This window comes from Nerophis ophidion, linkage group LG19, assembly GCF_033978795.1.
Source record: "Nerophis ophidion isolate RoL-2023_Sa linkage group LG19, RoL_Noph_v1.0, whole genome shotgun sequence".
Classification (NCBI taxonomy): Eukaryota; Metazoa; Chordata; class Actinopteri; order Syngnathiformes; family Syngnathidae; genus Nerophis; species Nerophis ophidion.
In genome coordinates this window covers 23,502,965-23,519,882 of record NC_084629.1, presented here as the reverse complement: position 1 = coordinate 23,519,882, position 16,918 = coordinate 23,502,965, and the positions used below count along the sequence as shown (strand labels likewise).

Sequence of the window (16,918 nt, the reverse complement as noted above, 5' to 3'; positions counted from 1 at the left end):
AGGACAGAAGAGCTTCTTAAAAGAAGAAGTTACAGGTCTGTGAGAGCCAGAGATCTTCCTTGTTTGAAGTGACGCAAATACTTATTTTCCACCATAATTTACAAATAAATTATTTAAAATTCCTTCAATGTGAATTCCTGGATTTTCACATTATGTCTCTCACAGTTGAAGTGTACCTATGATGAAAATTACAGACCTCTGTCATTTTAAGTGGGAGAACTTGCACAATCGGTGTCAGACTAAAAAAGTATTTAGTCTGCCACCGATTGTGCAAGTTCTCCCACTCAAAACAGCCCCAGAGCATGATGTTTCCCATCCCCATGCTTCACAGTAGGTATGGTGTTATTAGGATGCAACTCAGTATTCTTATTCCTCCAAACACGACGAGTTGAGTTATACCAAATATATATATGTATATACACACACATATTATATATATATATATACACATACATACATACATACACACATACAATACATACATATATATATATACATATATATATACATATATATACATATATACATATATATATATATATAGACACATACACATATACACACACACACACACACACACACACACACACACACACACACACACACACACACACACACACACACACAAGGGGTGTAACGGTACGTGTATTTGTATTTAACAGTTTCGGTACGGGGGTTTCGGTTCGGCACGGGGGCGTACCGAACGAGTTTGTAAGTCTTCACAAGCTGCTCTGCTTTCTGCCTCTGTCTCAGCAGCAAGCATTTGTACCACCCACACAACCATCTGATTGGTTACATACAAACGCAATCAGCAGTATGTATTCAGAGCGATGTAAGAGCCAATCAGCGTATTCAGAGCGCATGGAGTCAATGTTTCAGCGTCGAGCAGATATTCGTTTAGCAGGGGAGCAGCGGACTCTCCCCAAATTATACTAAACACTTCCAAGTCAACTACTTTCTAAACATCACTATGAGCCCGTTGAGCTTCTAGAAACTTGCAGCTCAGCTCACTCGCAGTTCCTGGCTTGAGGTGAAGGCTAATTAGCTTTTAGTGTAATGTTAGCTCATTTTGCTGTGTGTGTGTGTGTGTTAGTGTGTGTGTGTGTGTGTGTGTGTGTGTGTTAGGGGCAGCAAAGCCCTGTCTGTCTGTTATTTCATTGAACTCCATGGTGTACTGGGATGAATAGTCTCTCATATTGCTGTTGTACTATTTTTCAGCTATAGTTACATTAATCATTAGTAATGTGGCAGCCTAGTTTTGAATGGCATGCTCCATGCTATCACATGTTGATAAAAATATAACATTTAAATAATAAAAGTCAACTAAAGGCTTCCCAAATGCTGTAATAAATTAAGCATGATGAGTTGAATTTAAACTGTTTAATGTTGCACAGTTTATTTGTAGAAGAAAGGTTTTGTCATTTTATTTAATCAAAGCAACAACTTGAGGCAGTTTAATGTGGATTAACGTGGGCAGGATTTTTTTAGTGTTCCCAATATTAAAAGGGTAAAGCCATTGTTTACAAATTTGGTAAATAAATAACCCAAAAATTTATATTTTGTTGTTTTCTTACTGTACCGAAAATGAACCTAACAGTGACCTCTAAACCGAGGTACATACCGAACCGAATTTTTTGTGTACCGCTACACCCCTAACACACATTCATATGTGTGTATATATATATATATATACATACATACATACACATATATATGTTAAAACTCATAAACTTTATTCTTTTTTGCAAATTATAATTAACTTAGAATTTCATGGCTGCAACACGTGCCAAAGTAGTTGGGAAAGGGCGTGTTCACCACTAGGTTACATCACCTGTTCTTTTAACAATACTCAATAAACGTTTGGGAACTGAGGAAACTAATTGTTGAAGCTTTGAAAGTGGAATTTTTTCCCATTCTTGTTTTATGTAGAGCTTCAGTTCAACAGTCCGGAGGCTCCGCTCTCGTATTTTACGCTTCATAATGTGGCACAGATTTTCGATGGGAGACAGGTCTGGACTGCAGGCGGGCCAGGAAAGTACCCGCACTCTTTTACTTCGAAGCCACGCTGTTGTAACACGTGGCTTGGCATTTTCTTGCTGAAATAAGCAGGGGCCTCCATGATAACGTTGCTTGGATGACAACATATGTTGCTCCAAAACCTGTATGAACCTTTCAGCATTAATGGTGCCTTCACAGATGTGTAAGTTACCCATGCCTTGGGCACAAATACACCCCCATACCATCATAGATGCTGGCTTTTGAACTTTGCGCCTATAACAATCCGAATGGTTATTTTCCTCTTTGTTCTGGAGGACACCACGTCCTCTGTTTTCCAAAACAATTTGAAATGTGGACTCGTCAGACCACAGAACACTTTTCCACTTTGCATCAGTCTATCTTAGATGAGCTAGGGCCCAGCGAAGCCGGCGGTGTTTCATGGTGTTGTTGATAAATGGGTTTGGCTTTGCATAGTAGAGTTTTAACTTGAACTTACAGATGTAGCAACCTACTGTAGTTACTGACAGTGGTTTTCTGAAGTGTTCCTGAGCCCATGTGGTGATATGCTTTACACACTGATGTCGGTTTTTGATGCAGTACCGCCTGAGGGATCAACGGTCCGTAATATCATCGCTTACGTGCAGTGATTTCTCCAGATTCTCTGAACCTTTTGATGACTTTACGGATCGTGGATGGTAAAATCCCTAAATTCCTTGCAATAGTCCATTGATAAATGTTGTTCTAAAACTGTTTGACAATTTGCTTACAAAGTGGTGACCTCGCCCCATCCTTGTTTGTGAATTACTTAGCATTTCATGGAAGCTGCTTTTATACCCAATCACGGCACCCTACTGTTCCCAATTAGCCTGCAAACCTGTGATATGTTCCATATAAGTGTTGATAAGCATTCCACAACTTTATCAGTATTTATTGCCACCTTTCACAACTTCTTTGTCACATGTTGCTGGCATAAAATTCTAAAAGTAATGATTATTTGAAAAAAAAAAAAGTTTATCAGTTTGAACATCAAATATGTTGTTTTTGTAGCATATTCAACTGAATATGGGTTGAAAATTATTTGAAAATCATTGTATTCCGTTTATATTTACATCTAACACAATTTCTCAACTCATATGGAAACGGGGTTTGTGTATATATATATATATATATATATATATATATATATATACATATATATATATATATATATATATATATATATACACACACACACACACACACACATACATATTTTAAATATAATAATAATAATAAAATATACGATTATTATAATTGGTTATTAAGAATATGTGAAAAGTCGACCCCTACCTTGCTAACATCCGTGATGACCTCCCTAAAAAAAATTTTTATCAATCAGAAATATCAAGCTGTTAAAATGCCCCATATGTAGTTAAGTGTGGAGAGAGCTTTTGCATTTTCCCATCTCCCTTGTATTGGACTTAAATTGGTGTGGTTTTGAATTGTTTATGCTGATTGGACGATTTTTGTAGTGGCAACAACGTTCAATAAGCAGGATGTGTTATGTGTGACTGTTGAATGTTTGTGCAAGTTAAAAAAAAATTCTGTACCATGACTAGGGAATGTTGTTTGAATTGGGTCATAAAGATAAATGTTATGCACAAATTGACATTGATGTACAATTGATGGCCACTGACTTGAGTTACGTTCATTTGCCACCAGATGGTGACAAAATGGTAGACTGCTGACTTTTTGTATATTATATGAAGACGCTAGGCCAAATAGCTTATTGGACTTGTGCTACCAAGTGCAGCCCGCGGGCCGTAGTTTGGACACCCTTACTCTCATGTAAAAAATGCACGATGGCAAATGCTGTCTTAAAGTACGGAGGAACCAAACCTGGCTCTTTCCATCCATAATTTCCTTGAGTCGCTTCAGTGCCGTGCGAAGCTGCACAGCAGTTCGGGGGTCATGGTTACTCAGCGGCGTATCAGACTTCCTGCTGCTATCTGAAATGACAACATAAGAAACAAATTTGGCTCCAATATTATCATACAAATATTAATTTTCAGTTTTAGACAGCAGGAACTCATACATCGCAAAATGCCACCCAGACAACATCTGCATTAAGTGTGTTTTTACCTGAGGCGGTGGAACTGCGTCGCAGGTGCTCGGGATGCGGCTTCCTGTGCGCCCTGGAGCTGTACACGGAAGGGGAAGAGCTGGACGACCAGCTCCTTCTCTCCGACTGAGGGGAAGGGTTTGGCTCGTCCGGCTTGTCCGAAGCTGCCACGGGGGGACGGCCCTCATCTGTGCATGAGCGAGGACGAATATTGTAACGTTTGTACATTGAAAGTACCATTAGAAAATATGTGTAGGTGTACCTAATGAAGTGGCTAAGGTCAACACTCGAACTGGGTATCGAAAACCGGCTTCTAGTTAGAGCTGGGCGATATGGCCTTTTATTAATATCTCAATATTTTTAGGCCATGTCACGATACACGATATATATCTCGATATTTAGCCTTAGCCTTGAATGAACACTTAATACATATAATTACAGCAGTATGATTATATCTGTCTACATTAAAATATTCTTGTTCATACTCCAATAATATATGCTCATTTTAAACTTTCATGAAGAGAGGGAAATCACAACTAAGTCAATTTACCAAAACTGTATTTATTAAACAGTTATTAAGCAGTGGCACAGGCATTCATGTCATTTCCAAAACAGAAAACGCAAGATTGTCAGAGACATTTTAAACAAGATATAAGTGCACTTTTGTGAATGATGTCACACAAGATATTTCAATAACTGTCAAATAAAAATGAGCTGCATAATAGGTTTCTGCGGACGTTATCTCCTGTTGTTGACTTATTTTTTTCATACGGCGTTGATCTGGAAATAGTTGCTTTGGCATTTTGTTGGTGTGGCACCGGCAGGATATATTGACATGCGGAGTTTCAAACACTCGTCATTCTCTAACGGGTGACTTTTCAAATGATGTTACATTAGCAGTGGTGCTACTTTCTGTAGCCACGCTTTTGCCGCATAGATTTTGTACATCTTCCCGCTAGAAGCTGAACCACCGCCGGACAATGGACCCTGTGCTGTTTTTCTTGGTAATTAATTCTTCCTTCATTTGTTACCAGATTCGCACCTTCTCTCTCTCGTATTACCACTCGCACCTCACCGTTAGCTTCACAGCTAACGTTACCATGTCGCTACCTGTCTGCTCTGCGGGAGCGTGTGATGTTGCACACGTGACGTGTGTAAGAATGTGCGCTTGTTTAAGTCTCTGTGAGAAGGAGAGACAAGAAAGAGTGGATAATGCTTTATAGTCATTTTCTGTATCGCACAGAGACAAACCCGCAATATATCGAGTAAATCGATATATGGAATGGCCTCAATCTCGTTACCCTGCGTAATGACAATAAAGCTGCTTCTGATATCGCCCGGCCCTCCTTCCAGTATTCCGATTCCTAGGAATAATTTGCCAGTGTTGTTATTTATGACTGTGGATGCGCTTGATATCACAACGCACGGCAAATAACTAACTAACTAACTAACTAACTAACTAACAAACTAACTAACTAACTAACACTGCCTGTCATGTTAGCACCACACTGTAAAAGCTAATATTATTGACTTTCAAAGTAAAATTAACACTTATCATGCAAATTGTGACAAAAAAAGTTTCTCCTCCCTCTCTGTGTCTGAAAATTGTTTTGCAAAGCGGATACACCGTAATTACCCGTAGTCAGAAAAATCTCATATCCTTTCTAAAAATAAAACAGATTTTTCTGCAAAATAATGTGTAATGTTTATAGGCCTTGACCTGCACGTATTTGTCACTACTTTATTTTTATTTTATTTTGAGGGGTCAGCTCATATATTCTTCTAAAAAAATAGCATTTTATGTATTATTGTGTTTATTTTTTTAAGTAGACTAATAATCTTATTGTTATAGTAGTTACTTTCAAAAAAACATTTTATGAGGAACCCTGACCCCATAGAGGTTGTCGGCCTCTTAAAACCTAAATTTTGAGTTTGTACATTCACGTTTCTTCTAAACTATACAAAGTTAACTCTAATAAACATGATTGTTATGCTTTTATCCAAACAAGAACTGATAAAGAACCAAATAATTAAGCAGAATCAAAAGTGGAACCGAAACCAGAAAAATCTTATCAATTCCCATTCCTAACCAACACCCAGCTCAAACCTTATTGCAGGTTTCCCAACACGAGGTCTAACGACAGTAACACAGTAATACAGTGAGGGTTTTTTGCGGTGCAGTTATGTCATGTGACCTGTTGGATGCCAGGAAGAAAGAGCAACTTCCCCCACATGACCACACAAGACTGACAGCAGCTGCTTCTTCTAATAAGGTCTTGGACACATGAATCTAATTTGTGTTTATACAGTAATGGACCGACTTCAATCAACTAATGTTTCATACGTGGACGAAACAATTTCAAACCTTATTTTATCAATACATCAATATGTAAAGCCCAAACAGCTTAACTTGCACCGACAAGTCTCATTTAAAAGCAAATAATCGTCAAGGTCTGTGATTAGCTGTGGCAGTAGGCAACCTCCCAAATTGACATTTGCAAATTTTCAGACCTATGTATATATGTAAAATAATGTGTTATTATTGTGTCAGTGCCATATTGTGAGGTTGGTGTGTCTTAATGCGTTTATTTTCATGCCGCTCACAAGATTTCCACGATAATTTCTTGTGTCACAACTTTAGGAAGTGCACGTATGTCTTGCCAGGAACTTGTTTGTTTATTGACATTAGCATTTTAGCATGTGGGTGTGCATGTTACACTTGTTGTTTATTGAGAGTACAACGTTGGTTCTGTTGCTGCCATGTATAAATATTTGTTTTTATGCACAAAGGGTACTACAGTTTTCAGGCTCAAGGCGGCTACTTACCTTTGTTGTTGAAGCGGAACAGGTTGACGAAGGAGCTGTATGCCGAGCGCAGTGGTGGCTCATCTAGTTCCGGCGTGAGCGGCTTGAAGTGGGTCAGGTGGGAGGGGCTGGCAGGCGAGGTGACGGGCGGCTCCACGCTCCAGTCCGATGGCAGGGACTTGTCCTCAGTGGCCATCTCCCGGAGTCTCCTACTGGAGAGGCAACGACACGGCACACAATCATGACCCCGCTATAAGGTAGCATGTGTTAACATGCAAGTTAGGTTAAACAGAGCTTCTCAATTATTTTCTGTTACACCCCGCCCCCCTGGGAAGAAATAAAACATTTTGCCTGCCCATTCGCCGCCGCAACTATAAATAGTATCATGTGTCTATAAAATTGTTGTAAGTGCACCTCTGCAGAACTGTGTATCCTTAAAGAAAACCAAAAAAGAAAGAAAAATAAATCAACTTATAACAAAGAGTAACTTTAACATTGTTTTTTTAGTCTGTAGCAGAAAACAATTAAAATGCATCAATTTGCCTGAAATATATACAGTATATTATTACCCTTATTTAAACTATGAAAACTTTTTGACCAACAAGAACCATTTGATACAGAAAAATAAAACTAATAAACTCAATAAATAATAATAAAATCAAGGAGCACAATATATATATAACGCACTTTACCTACAAACATAAGTGAATAAAAAAGTTTGTGCTGATTTTTAAATGTTTTCAAAATGCGGAAGTCAGGATTAATGGCTACAATGAGCACGTTTGTAGTGCAAAGCTTTTCGAAGCGGGGTTTGACGCAGGATACTGATAAAGCACATTCTCCTCAGGGGAATCCGTCCCAATGTTTGCGAACCACTGGGATAAGCGGTAGAAAATGGATGGATGGGTTAAACGGCCATTTCAAAATGACCATAAGCGTCAAATATGTGTGCTGTGACCAGTTCAAAAGGGTACCCTGGCCAAGTTCAACTGGGATAGACTCCAGCTCATTACAGATTGGTGCTCTAATAATTCATCTGTTGCCAATGCTTGTCCATCTTTCTAGAAAAAAACAGCAGTTCCACAAAAATTGTTGCTTTTGTCAACATGCAAAGAGACACGTACTAACAAACTACTCCAGAAAGAAATGAACATTTCCAAAAATGTTTGTGCGTGTCACTACTATTCTGAGGCCAGTACTACTCTTCGGGAGCGAGACATGGGTGTTGACACAGAAACTACAACACAAACTCTTAAGTCAAAAAGATGATAGTACTGAGACTTATTCATGGGGAGACGAAAATAAACAACAAAAATTAGAGACTCCCTTGCTAAGAACCATTACTGTCCATTATTGAGAGGAACCGACTACGATGGTATGGCCACATACTAAGGATGCCTGACACAAGAGACACTCAGAGGATGTAAAACTGGAAGCCTAAAAGGAAACAGCCCTTGGGGAGACCAAGAATATGTAGGGAAGAAATTAGTCAACGAGAAGAGGAAAAACTTAAGACACAATGAAGACAATGGCTCTGGACAGAACTAAATGGAACAGCCTGGTTAAGAGATTTTATACTGACAGACCAACTGGTTTACAGACATATAGGTGAGAAGGTGAGACTAGAAAAAAAACAGCAGTTCCACACATATTGCTGCTATTGTCTACATGCAATAACATACCTACTAACACTAACCGCATTTGCTACCAGGCCACACAGAAACATTCATTAATTTATAAACTACCACATTTTCTCAGACTTAACTTTCGCCTGTCCCACTAAACACACCATTAAGTTTTTTAATAGATGTATATTACAACTCCCGTACATTACAAGTTCAGCATCATAGTGAGTTGATTTTTCCTGCTCATTTCTTTGTTCTTTTTATCTGTCACATGTGGAAAGCCGGTCCGTGAAAATAATGCAGACATTAAACCGGTCCCTGGTGGAAAAAAGGTTGGGGACCACTGTACAAACATATATTACAATATGATGCATTTGAGATAGAAATTGCTATTGTAAAACTGCTAATGTAAATGAAATAATGCATAGTTTATTATATGAGCATGCTGACTAATGTGGTAATGCTGAGAGGCAACAGGTCAACATACTAAACAAGGATGTCAAACTCGTTTTCATAGAGGGCCATATCGCAGTTATGGCTGCCATCAGAGGGCCGCTTGTAACAGCAAATGTATGCGTTTCCCTCTGGATTTCATTATTAATTATATGAATTGTTTTAATTAGACTTTCAATTTTACAGCAAAAATTTACTATATTTACAAAATGTTACCGTAAAATAGTGTTTTTTATTTTTTACAAGATTTTACGGTAAATATAAAAAGAGTACCACTGTTTTGGTTTTGTTTTTTTTCTGGAAAAAGCTGGCAGCTTAGTTGCCAGAATTTTACTTTCACATTTACATGAATTTTTACAACATTATATTGTTAATGGAAAAATAATACAGGTTCCTTTTTTATTCTGGCAACTTTGCTGCCAGTTTTTCTACCATAAAAACAAATGTATAATTTTTCCATTTACAGTAACACACCCTGTAAAACAAGATTTTACAGTAAAAATATGGCAGCTAAGTCAATAGAATTTTAATGCATTTTTTTTTTCCTATTTACAGTAATAAGCTCTCCTCTCTGAGCTGCAACCTTATCGTGGTAGAGGAGTTTGCGTGTCCCAATGATCCTAGGAGCTATGTTGTCCGGGGGCATAAAGCCCCCTGGTAGGGTCTCCCAAGGCAAACAGGTTCTAGGTGAGGGATCAGACAAAGAGCAGTTTGAAGACCTTTATGAAGAAGAAAAATCATGGACCCAGATTTCCCTCGCCCGGACGCGGGTCACCGGGGCCCCCATCTGGAGCCAGGCCCGGAGGTGGGGCTCAATGGCGAGCGCCTGGTGGCCGGGCCTGTTCCCATGGGGCCCGGCCGGGCACAGCCCGAAGAGGCAACGTGGGTCACCCCTCCAATGGGCTCACCACCCATAGCAGGGGCCATAGAGGTCGGGTGCAATGTGAGCTGGGCGGCAGCCGAAGGCAGGGCGCTTGGCGGTCCGATCCTCGGCTACAGAAGCTAGCTCTTGGGACGTGGAACGTCACGTCACTGGGGGGGAAAGAGCCTGAGCTAGTGCGCGAAGTCGAGAAATTCCGGCTGGATATAGTCGGACTCACTTCGACGCACAGCAAGGGCTCTGGAACCACTTCTCTCGAGAGGGATTGGACCCTCTTCCACTCTGGCGTTGCCGGCAGTGAGAGGCGACGGGCTGGGGTGGCAATTCTTGTTTCTCCCCGGCTCAAAGCCTGTACGTTGGAGTTCAACCCGGTGGACGAAAGGGTAGCCTCCCTCCGCCTTCGGGTGGGGGGACGGGTCCTGACTGTTGTTTGTGCTTATGCACCAAACAGCAGTTCAGAGTACCCACCCTTTTTGGGAGCACTCGAGGGAGTACTGGAAAGTGCTCCCCCGGGTGATTCCCTTGTCCTACTGGGAGACTTCAACGCTCACGTTGGCAACGACAGTGAAACCTGGAGAGGCGTGATTGGGAAGAATGGCCGCCCGATCTGAACCCGAGTGGTGTTTTGTTATTGGACTTTTGTGCTCGTCACAGTTTGTCCATAACAAACACCATGTTCAAACATAAGGGTGTCCATATGTGCACTTGGCACCAGGACACCCTCGGCCGCAGTTCCATGATCGACTTTGTAGTTGTGTCATCGGATTTGCGGCCTCATGTTTTGGACACTCGGGTGAAGAGAGGGGCGGAGCTTTCTACCGATCACCACCTGGTGGTGAGTTGCCTGCGATGGTGGGGGAGGATGCCGGACAGACCTGGGAGGCCCAAACGCATTGTGAGGGTCTGCTGGGAACGTCTGGCAGAGTCTCCTGTCACACAAAGTTTCAATTCCCACCTCCGGAAGAACTTCGAACATGTCACGAGGGAGGTGCTGGACATTGAGTCCGAGTGGACCATGTTCCGCACCTCTATTGTCGAGGCGGCAGATCGGAGCTGTGGCCGCAAAGTAGTTGGTGCCTGTCGGGGCGGCAATCCTAAAACCCCTTGGTGGACACCAGCGGTGAGGGATGCCGTCAAGCTGAAGGAGTCCTATCGGGTCCTTTTAGCTCATAGGACTCCGGAGGCAGTGGACAGGTACCGACAGGCCAAGCGGTGTGCAGCTTCAGCGGTCGCGGAGGCAAAAACTCGGACATGGGAGGAGTTCGGGGAAGCCATGGAAAACGACTTCCGGACGGCTTCGAAGCGATTCTGGACCACCGTCCGCCGCCTCAGGAAGGGGAAGCAGTACACTATCAACACCGTGTATGGTGCGGAAGGTGTTCTGCTGACCTCAACTGCGGATGTTGTGGATAGGTGGAAGGAATACTTCGAAGACCTCCTCAATCCCACCAACACGTCTTCCTATGGGGAAGCAGTGCCTGGGGAATCTGTGGTGAGCTCTCCTATTTCTGGGGCTGAGGTCGCTAAAAAGCTCCTCGGTGGCAAGGCCCCAGGGGTGGACGAGATCCGCCCGGAGTTCCTTAAGGCCCTGGATGCTGTGGGGCTGTCTTGGTTGACAAGACTTTGCAGCATCGCGTGGACATCGGGGGCGGTACCTCTGGATTGGCAGACCGGGGTGGTGGTTCCTCTCTTTAAGAAGGGGGACCGGAGGGTGTGTTCCAACTATCGTGGGATCACACTCCTCAGCCTTCCCGGTAAGGTTTATTCAGGTGTACTGGAGAGGAGGCTACGTCGGATAGTCGAACCTCGGATTCAGGAGGAACAGTGTGGTTTTCGTCCTGGTCGTGGAACTGTGGACCAGCTCTATACTCTCGGCAGGGTTCTTGAGGGTGCATGCGAGTTTGCCCAACCAGTCTACATGTGCTTTGTGGACTTGGAGAAGGCATTCGACCGTGTCTCTCGGGAAGTCCTGTGGGGAGTGCTCAGAGAGTATGGGGTATCGGACTGTCTTATTGTGGCGGTCTGTTCCCTGTACGATCAGAGCCAGAGCTTGGTCCGCATTGCCGGCAGTAAGTCGAACACATTTCCAGTGAGGATTGGACTCCGCCAAGGCTGTCCTTTGTCACCGATTCTGTTCATAACTTTTATGGACAGAATTTCTAGGCGCAGTCAAGGCGTTGAGGGGTTCCGGTTTGGTAACCGCAGGATTAGGTCTCTGCTTTTTGCAGATGATGTGGTCCTGATGGCTTCATCTGACCGGGGTCTTCAGCTCTCGCTGGATCGGTTCGCAGCCGAGTGTGAAGCGACCGGAATGAGAATCAGCACCTCCAAGTCCGAGTCCATGGTTCTCGCCCGGAAAAGGGTGGAATGCCATCTCCGGGTTGGGGAGGAGACCCTGCCCCAAGTGGAGGAGTTCAAGTACCTAGGAGTCTTGTTCACGAGTGAGGGAAGAGTGGATCGTGAGATCGACAGGCGGATCGTGCGGCGTCTTCAGTAATGCGGACGTTGTACCGATCCGTTGTGGTGAAGAAGGAGCTGAGCCGGAAGGCAAAGCTCTCAATTTACCGGTCGATCTACGTTCCCATCCTCACCTATGGTCATGAGCTTTGGGTCATGACCGAAAGGATAAGATCACGGGTACAAGCGGCCGAAATGAGTTTCCTCCGCCGGGTGGCGGGGCTCTCCCTTAGAGATAGGGTGAGAAGCTCTGCCATCCGGGAGAGACTCAAAGTAAAGCCGCTGCTCCTTCACATCGAGAGGAGCCAGATGAGGTGGTTCGGGCATCTGGTCAGGATGCCACCCGAACGCCTCCCTAGGGAGGTGTTTAGGGCACATCCAACCGGTAGGAGGCCACAGGGAAGACCCAGGACACGTTGGGAAGACTATGTCTCCCGGCTGGCCTGGGAACGCCTCGGGATCCCCCGGGAATAGCTAGACGAAGTGGCTGGGGAGAGGGAAGTCTGGGTTTCCCTGCTTAGGCTGTTGCCCCCGCGACCCGACCTCGGATAAGCGGAAGATGATGGATGGATGGACAGTAACAAGCTGTTAAAAACACCGTAAAATGTATTGTCATTTTTATTAATTTGATGGGTAGTTTGCTGTAAAATCATAAGTCAAGCAGATATTTAAGTATTTATTATATCCATCCATTTTCTACCGCGTGTATCCCAGCTGAATATTTGGACAAAAAACGCTTGGAAAGTATGATAATCCATTCATCCATCCATCCATCCATTTACTACCGCTTGTCCCTTTCGGGGTCGCGTGGGATGCTGGAGCCTATCTCAGCTGTATTCGGGCAGAAGGGGGTACACCCTGGAAAAGTCCCCACCTCTTCACAAGCCCAACACAGATAGACAGACAACAGTCACACTCACATTCACACACTAGGGCCAATTTTTAGTGTTGCCAATCAACCTATCACCAGGTCCATGTTTTTGGAGGTGGGAGGAAGCCGGAGTACCTAGAGGGAACACACGCAGTCATGGGGAGAACATGCAAACTCCACACATTACATACTGTAGTATTTGTTGAAATAATGGATACTATTACAGTTTAAAAGGCATGTAATTTCAAGCGGTACGTATATGTTTTCTGTCAAAATGAAAATAATCCATTACATTTAGTGAGAAAATATTAAGTACTTTATTGACACTATCATTTCCAGGTTTTTGCGGGCCAGATGTGTCCCCCGGGCCTTGAGTTTGACACACTAATAGAATACTTCCATCCATTTTTCTACCGCTTATTCCCTTTGGGGTCGCTGGTGCATATCTCAGCTACAATCGGGCGGAAGACGGTGTACACCCTGGACAAGTCGCCACCTCATCGCAGGGCTACTAGAATACTTCTACTACGACAATACAATCATATTTGATTACTGTTTAAAGGCCTACTGAAACCCACTACTACCGACCACGCAGTCTGATAGTTTATATATCAATAATGAAATCTTAACATTGCAACACATGCCAATACGGCCGGTTTAGTTTACTAAATTGCAATTTTAAATTTCCCGCGAGGTATCCAGTTGAAAACGTCGCGGTATGATGATGCGTATGATGACGCGTGCGCGTGACGTCTCGGGTTCTAGCGGACATTTTCTTCCAACCCAAACTATAAGTAGTCTGCTTCAATCGCATAATTGCACAGTATTCTGGACATCTGTGTTGCTGAATCTTTTGCAATTTGTTCAATTAATAATGGAGAAAAAGTAGAAAGATGGAGGTGGGAAGCGGTGCACTGCAGCTGCCTTTAGCATCACAAACACAGCCGGCGTTTCCTTGTTTAAGATTCCCGAAGGTGAAGCTTTACTATGGAACAGAGTGGTCAAGCGAACATGGATCATGTCAACATGTCAACCGGCAGGTTTCGGTGAGAAAATTGTGGTAATAAGTCGGCTCTTACCGTAGACATCAGCTGAGCTTGCGTCCTGCTGCAGCTGTGTGGCTTCCCTCAGAGACACTGGCGGTCACCACACCCGTGGCCACACCCCTCCGACTTTCAGGTACTATATAATCTCACTTAAACACTATTAACACAATAGGCAGTTAAGGGATGTTCCAGAACAATCCTAGTAAATGTGTCTAATAAAATCTGAATCACTCTCACTGCCCTCGCCTTTTTTTTCTTCTTCTAGTCCTTCAATCTCAAAACCTACTCAGAGGCCTAGTGGTTAGTGTCCGCCCTGAGATCGGTAGGTCTTAAATTCAAATCCCGGCCGAGTCATACCAAAGACTATAAAAATGGGACCCATTACCTCCCTGCTTGGCACACAGCATTAAGGGTTGGAATTGGGGTTAAATCACAATCACCATAAATGATTCCCGGGCGCGGCACCGCTGCTCGCCACTTCTCCCCTCACCTCCCAGGGGGTGATCAAGTGTGATGGGTAAAATGCAGAGAATAATTTCGCCACATCTAGTATGTGTCTGACAATCATTGGTACTTTAACTTTAATTATCCTCATCCACAAATCTTTCATCCTCGCTCAAATTACCGTACTTTTCGGACTATAAGTCGCAGTCTTCTTCACAGTCCAGTGAGGGGTGAGACCCGGCCAAACAAAACAAAACAAAAAAAATGATTATTATTATTTTTTTTTTTTTTATAGTTTGGCCAAGTCTCACCCCCGGCCAAACTACAAAAAAAAAACGCAACTTATAGACCAAAAATATGGTAATGGGGAAATTGTCGCTTTCTCGGTACGAATCGCTCTAGCTGCTGGTGGCTATGATTGTAAACAATGTGAGGATGTGAGGAGCCTTACAACCCTTGACGTCAACCCGCTACTTCCGGTACAGGCAAGGCTTTTTTTATTAGCGACCAAAAGTTGCAAATTTAATCGTCAATGTTCTCTACTAAATCCTCTCAGCAAAAATATGGCAATATCGCGAAATGATCAAGTGTGACACATAGAATGGACCTGCTATCCCCGTTTAAAAATGAAAATCTAATTTCAGTAGGCCTTTAAAAGATGTGTCGAAAGCTAGCTACATTTACAAACACAAATTACGTGTCTTCCAACAGCAATAAACACGTAAAGGAAACAAAAAAAGGGAGCTATTAGAAAACGAATGTAATCTTTCAACTTAGCTCCCCTTTAATTAGCTCAGAAGCGACTGCCTTGAGGTCAATTTGGTCCTGATCGAGCCCCAACTTTCTCCACGGACGATGGCCGAGCGTGTCTCGCATTCACACTCCTTTTCAAAAACACACACATCTTTTCTGTAACTTACTCTTTGAAGAACTGGCCGAGCATCATTTCATGTCATGTGGGATCTTGGTGGCAAAAAGAGCAGAAGTGCTAGCATCAGGTTCTCCGTTCCTGTCATGTGACCATATTAACAGGCCGTATGCGCGACGAACCTTGTGTGTGTGTGTATGTAAATGTGTGTGTGTGTCGTTTGACGGCTTTAAACTCAGCCCGACATTAACATAATTGACACACAAAACCAATAAGGCAGCTCAGTTTAAACAGCCCTGTTATTCATGGCTGTCAAACTTAAGTCAACCTTGTACGTTATCGCGTCTACCCACTAAAAGCAAAGCAGATGCAAAACACAACAAAATGCAAATAAAATGTTCTTATTTATGTGGACTTCCTATCAAAATGCCAACTTTAACCCGTAAGCCCAAACGTCAAGTTAGAGCTTGTGAAAGCCAACAAGCGCCTGTTAGCCTCCTATGCTACAGCCGGTTCATTGCTACCAGCTTATTTTCGGCCACGCTTTCGACTTACCCATCGACTTATCAATTCCACATGGGCCCTCGAATCCATTGGAAGTCCCAGAACACAATAAAAAACATTGAACTACTCCCACAGGGAGATTTGAGGGACGAAGATGCTTTGATACTAGTACTAGCTTAATGAACAGACATTACGAGTCGAGACGGCAAGCTCGGTGATCGATTGGATGCGATGGTTCGTGTTCATTTATTTCAATACACATACATTATAGCAGTGGTTCTCAAATGGGAGTGCGCGTACCCCTGGGGGTACTTGAAGGTATACCAAAGGGCACGTGAGATTTTTTTTAAATATTCTAAAAATAGCAACAATTCAAAAATCCTACATAAATATATTTATTTAATAATATTTAAACAAAATATAAATGCAAGTTCATAAACTGTGAAAAGAAATGCAATAATGCAATATTCAGTGTTGACAGCTAGATTTTTTGTGGACATGTTCCATAAATATTGATGTTAAAGATTTATGTTTTTGCGAAGAAATGTTTAGAAGTAAGTTCATGAATCCAGAGGGATCTCTATTACAATCCCCAAAGATGGCACTTTAAGTTGATTACTTCTATGTGTAGAAATCTTTATTTGTAGTTGAATCACTTGTTTACTTTTCAACACGTTTTTAGTTATGTTTATATCTTTTTTTCCAAATAGTTTAAGAAAGACCATTACAAATGAGCAATATTTTGCACTTTTATATAATTTAAAAAATCAGAAACTGATGACATAGTGTTGTATTTTACTTCTTTATCTCTTTTTTTTCAACCACAAATGCTTTGCTCTGATTAGGGGGTACTTGAATTAAAACAA

At 42.5% G+C, this 16,918-nt stretch overlaps 1 protein-coding gene across 1 annotated transcript in view; it reads right to left on the bottom strand.

Moving 5' to 3' along the window:
* The window catches only part of pikfyve (phosphoinositide kinase, FYVE finger containing), a 57,780-nt gene extending 41,911 nt beyond the window's left edge, over positions 1-15,869 (bottom strand). The window contains 4 exon segments of the mRNA XM_061879608.1: positions 3,877-3,986; positions 4,120-4,287; positions 6,926-7,116; positions 15,601-15,869. Coding sequence (XP_061735592.1) covers positions 3,877-3,986; positions 4,120-4,287; positions 6,926-7,116; positions 15,601-15,626 — 495 coding nt within the window. The 5' untranslated portion in view covers positions 15,627-15,869.
* Positions 15,870-16,918: the final 1,049 nt, after the last annotated feature.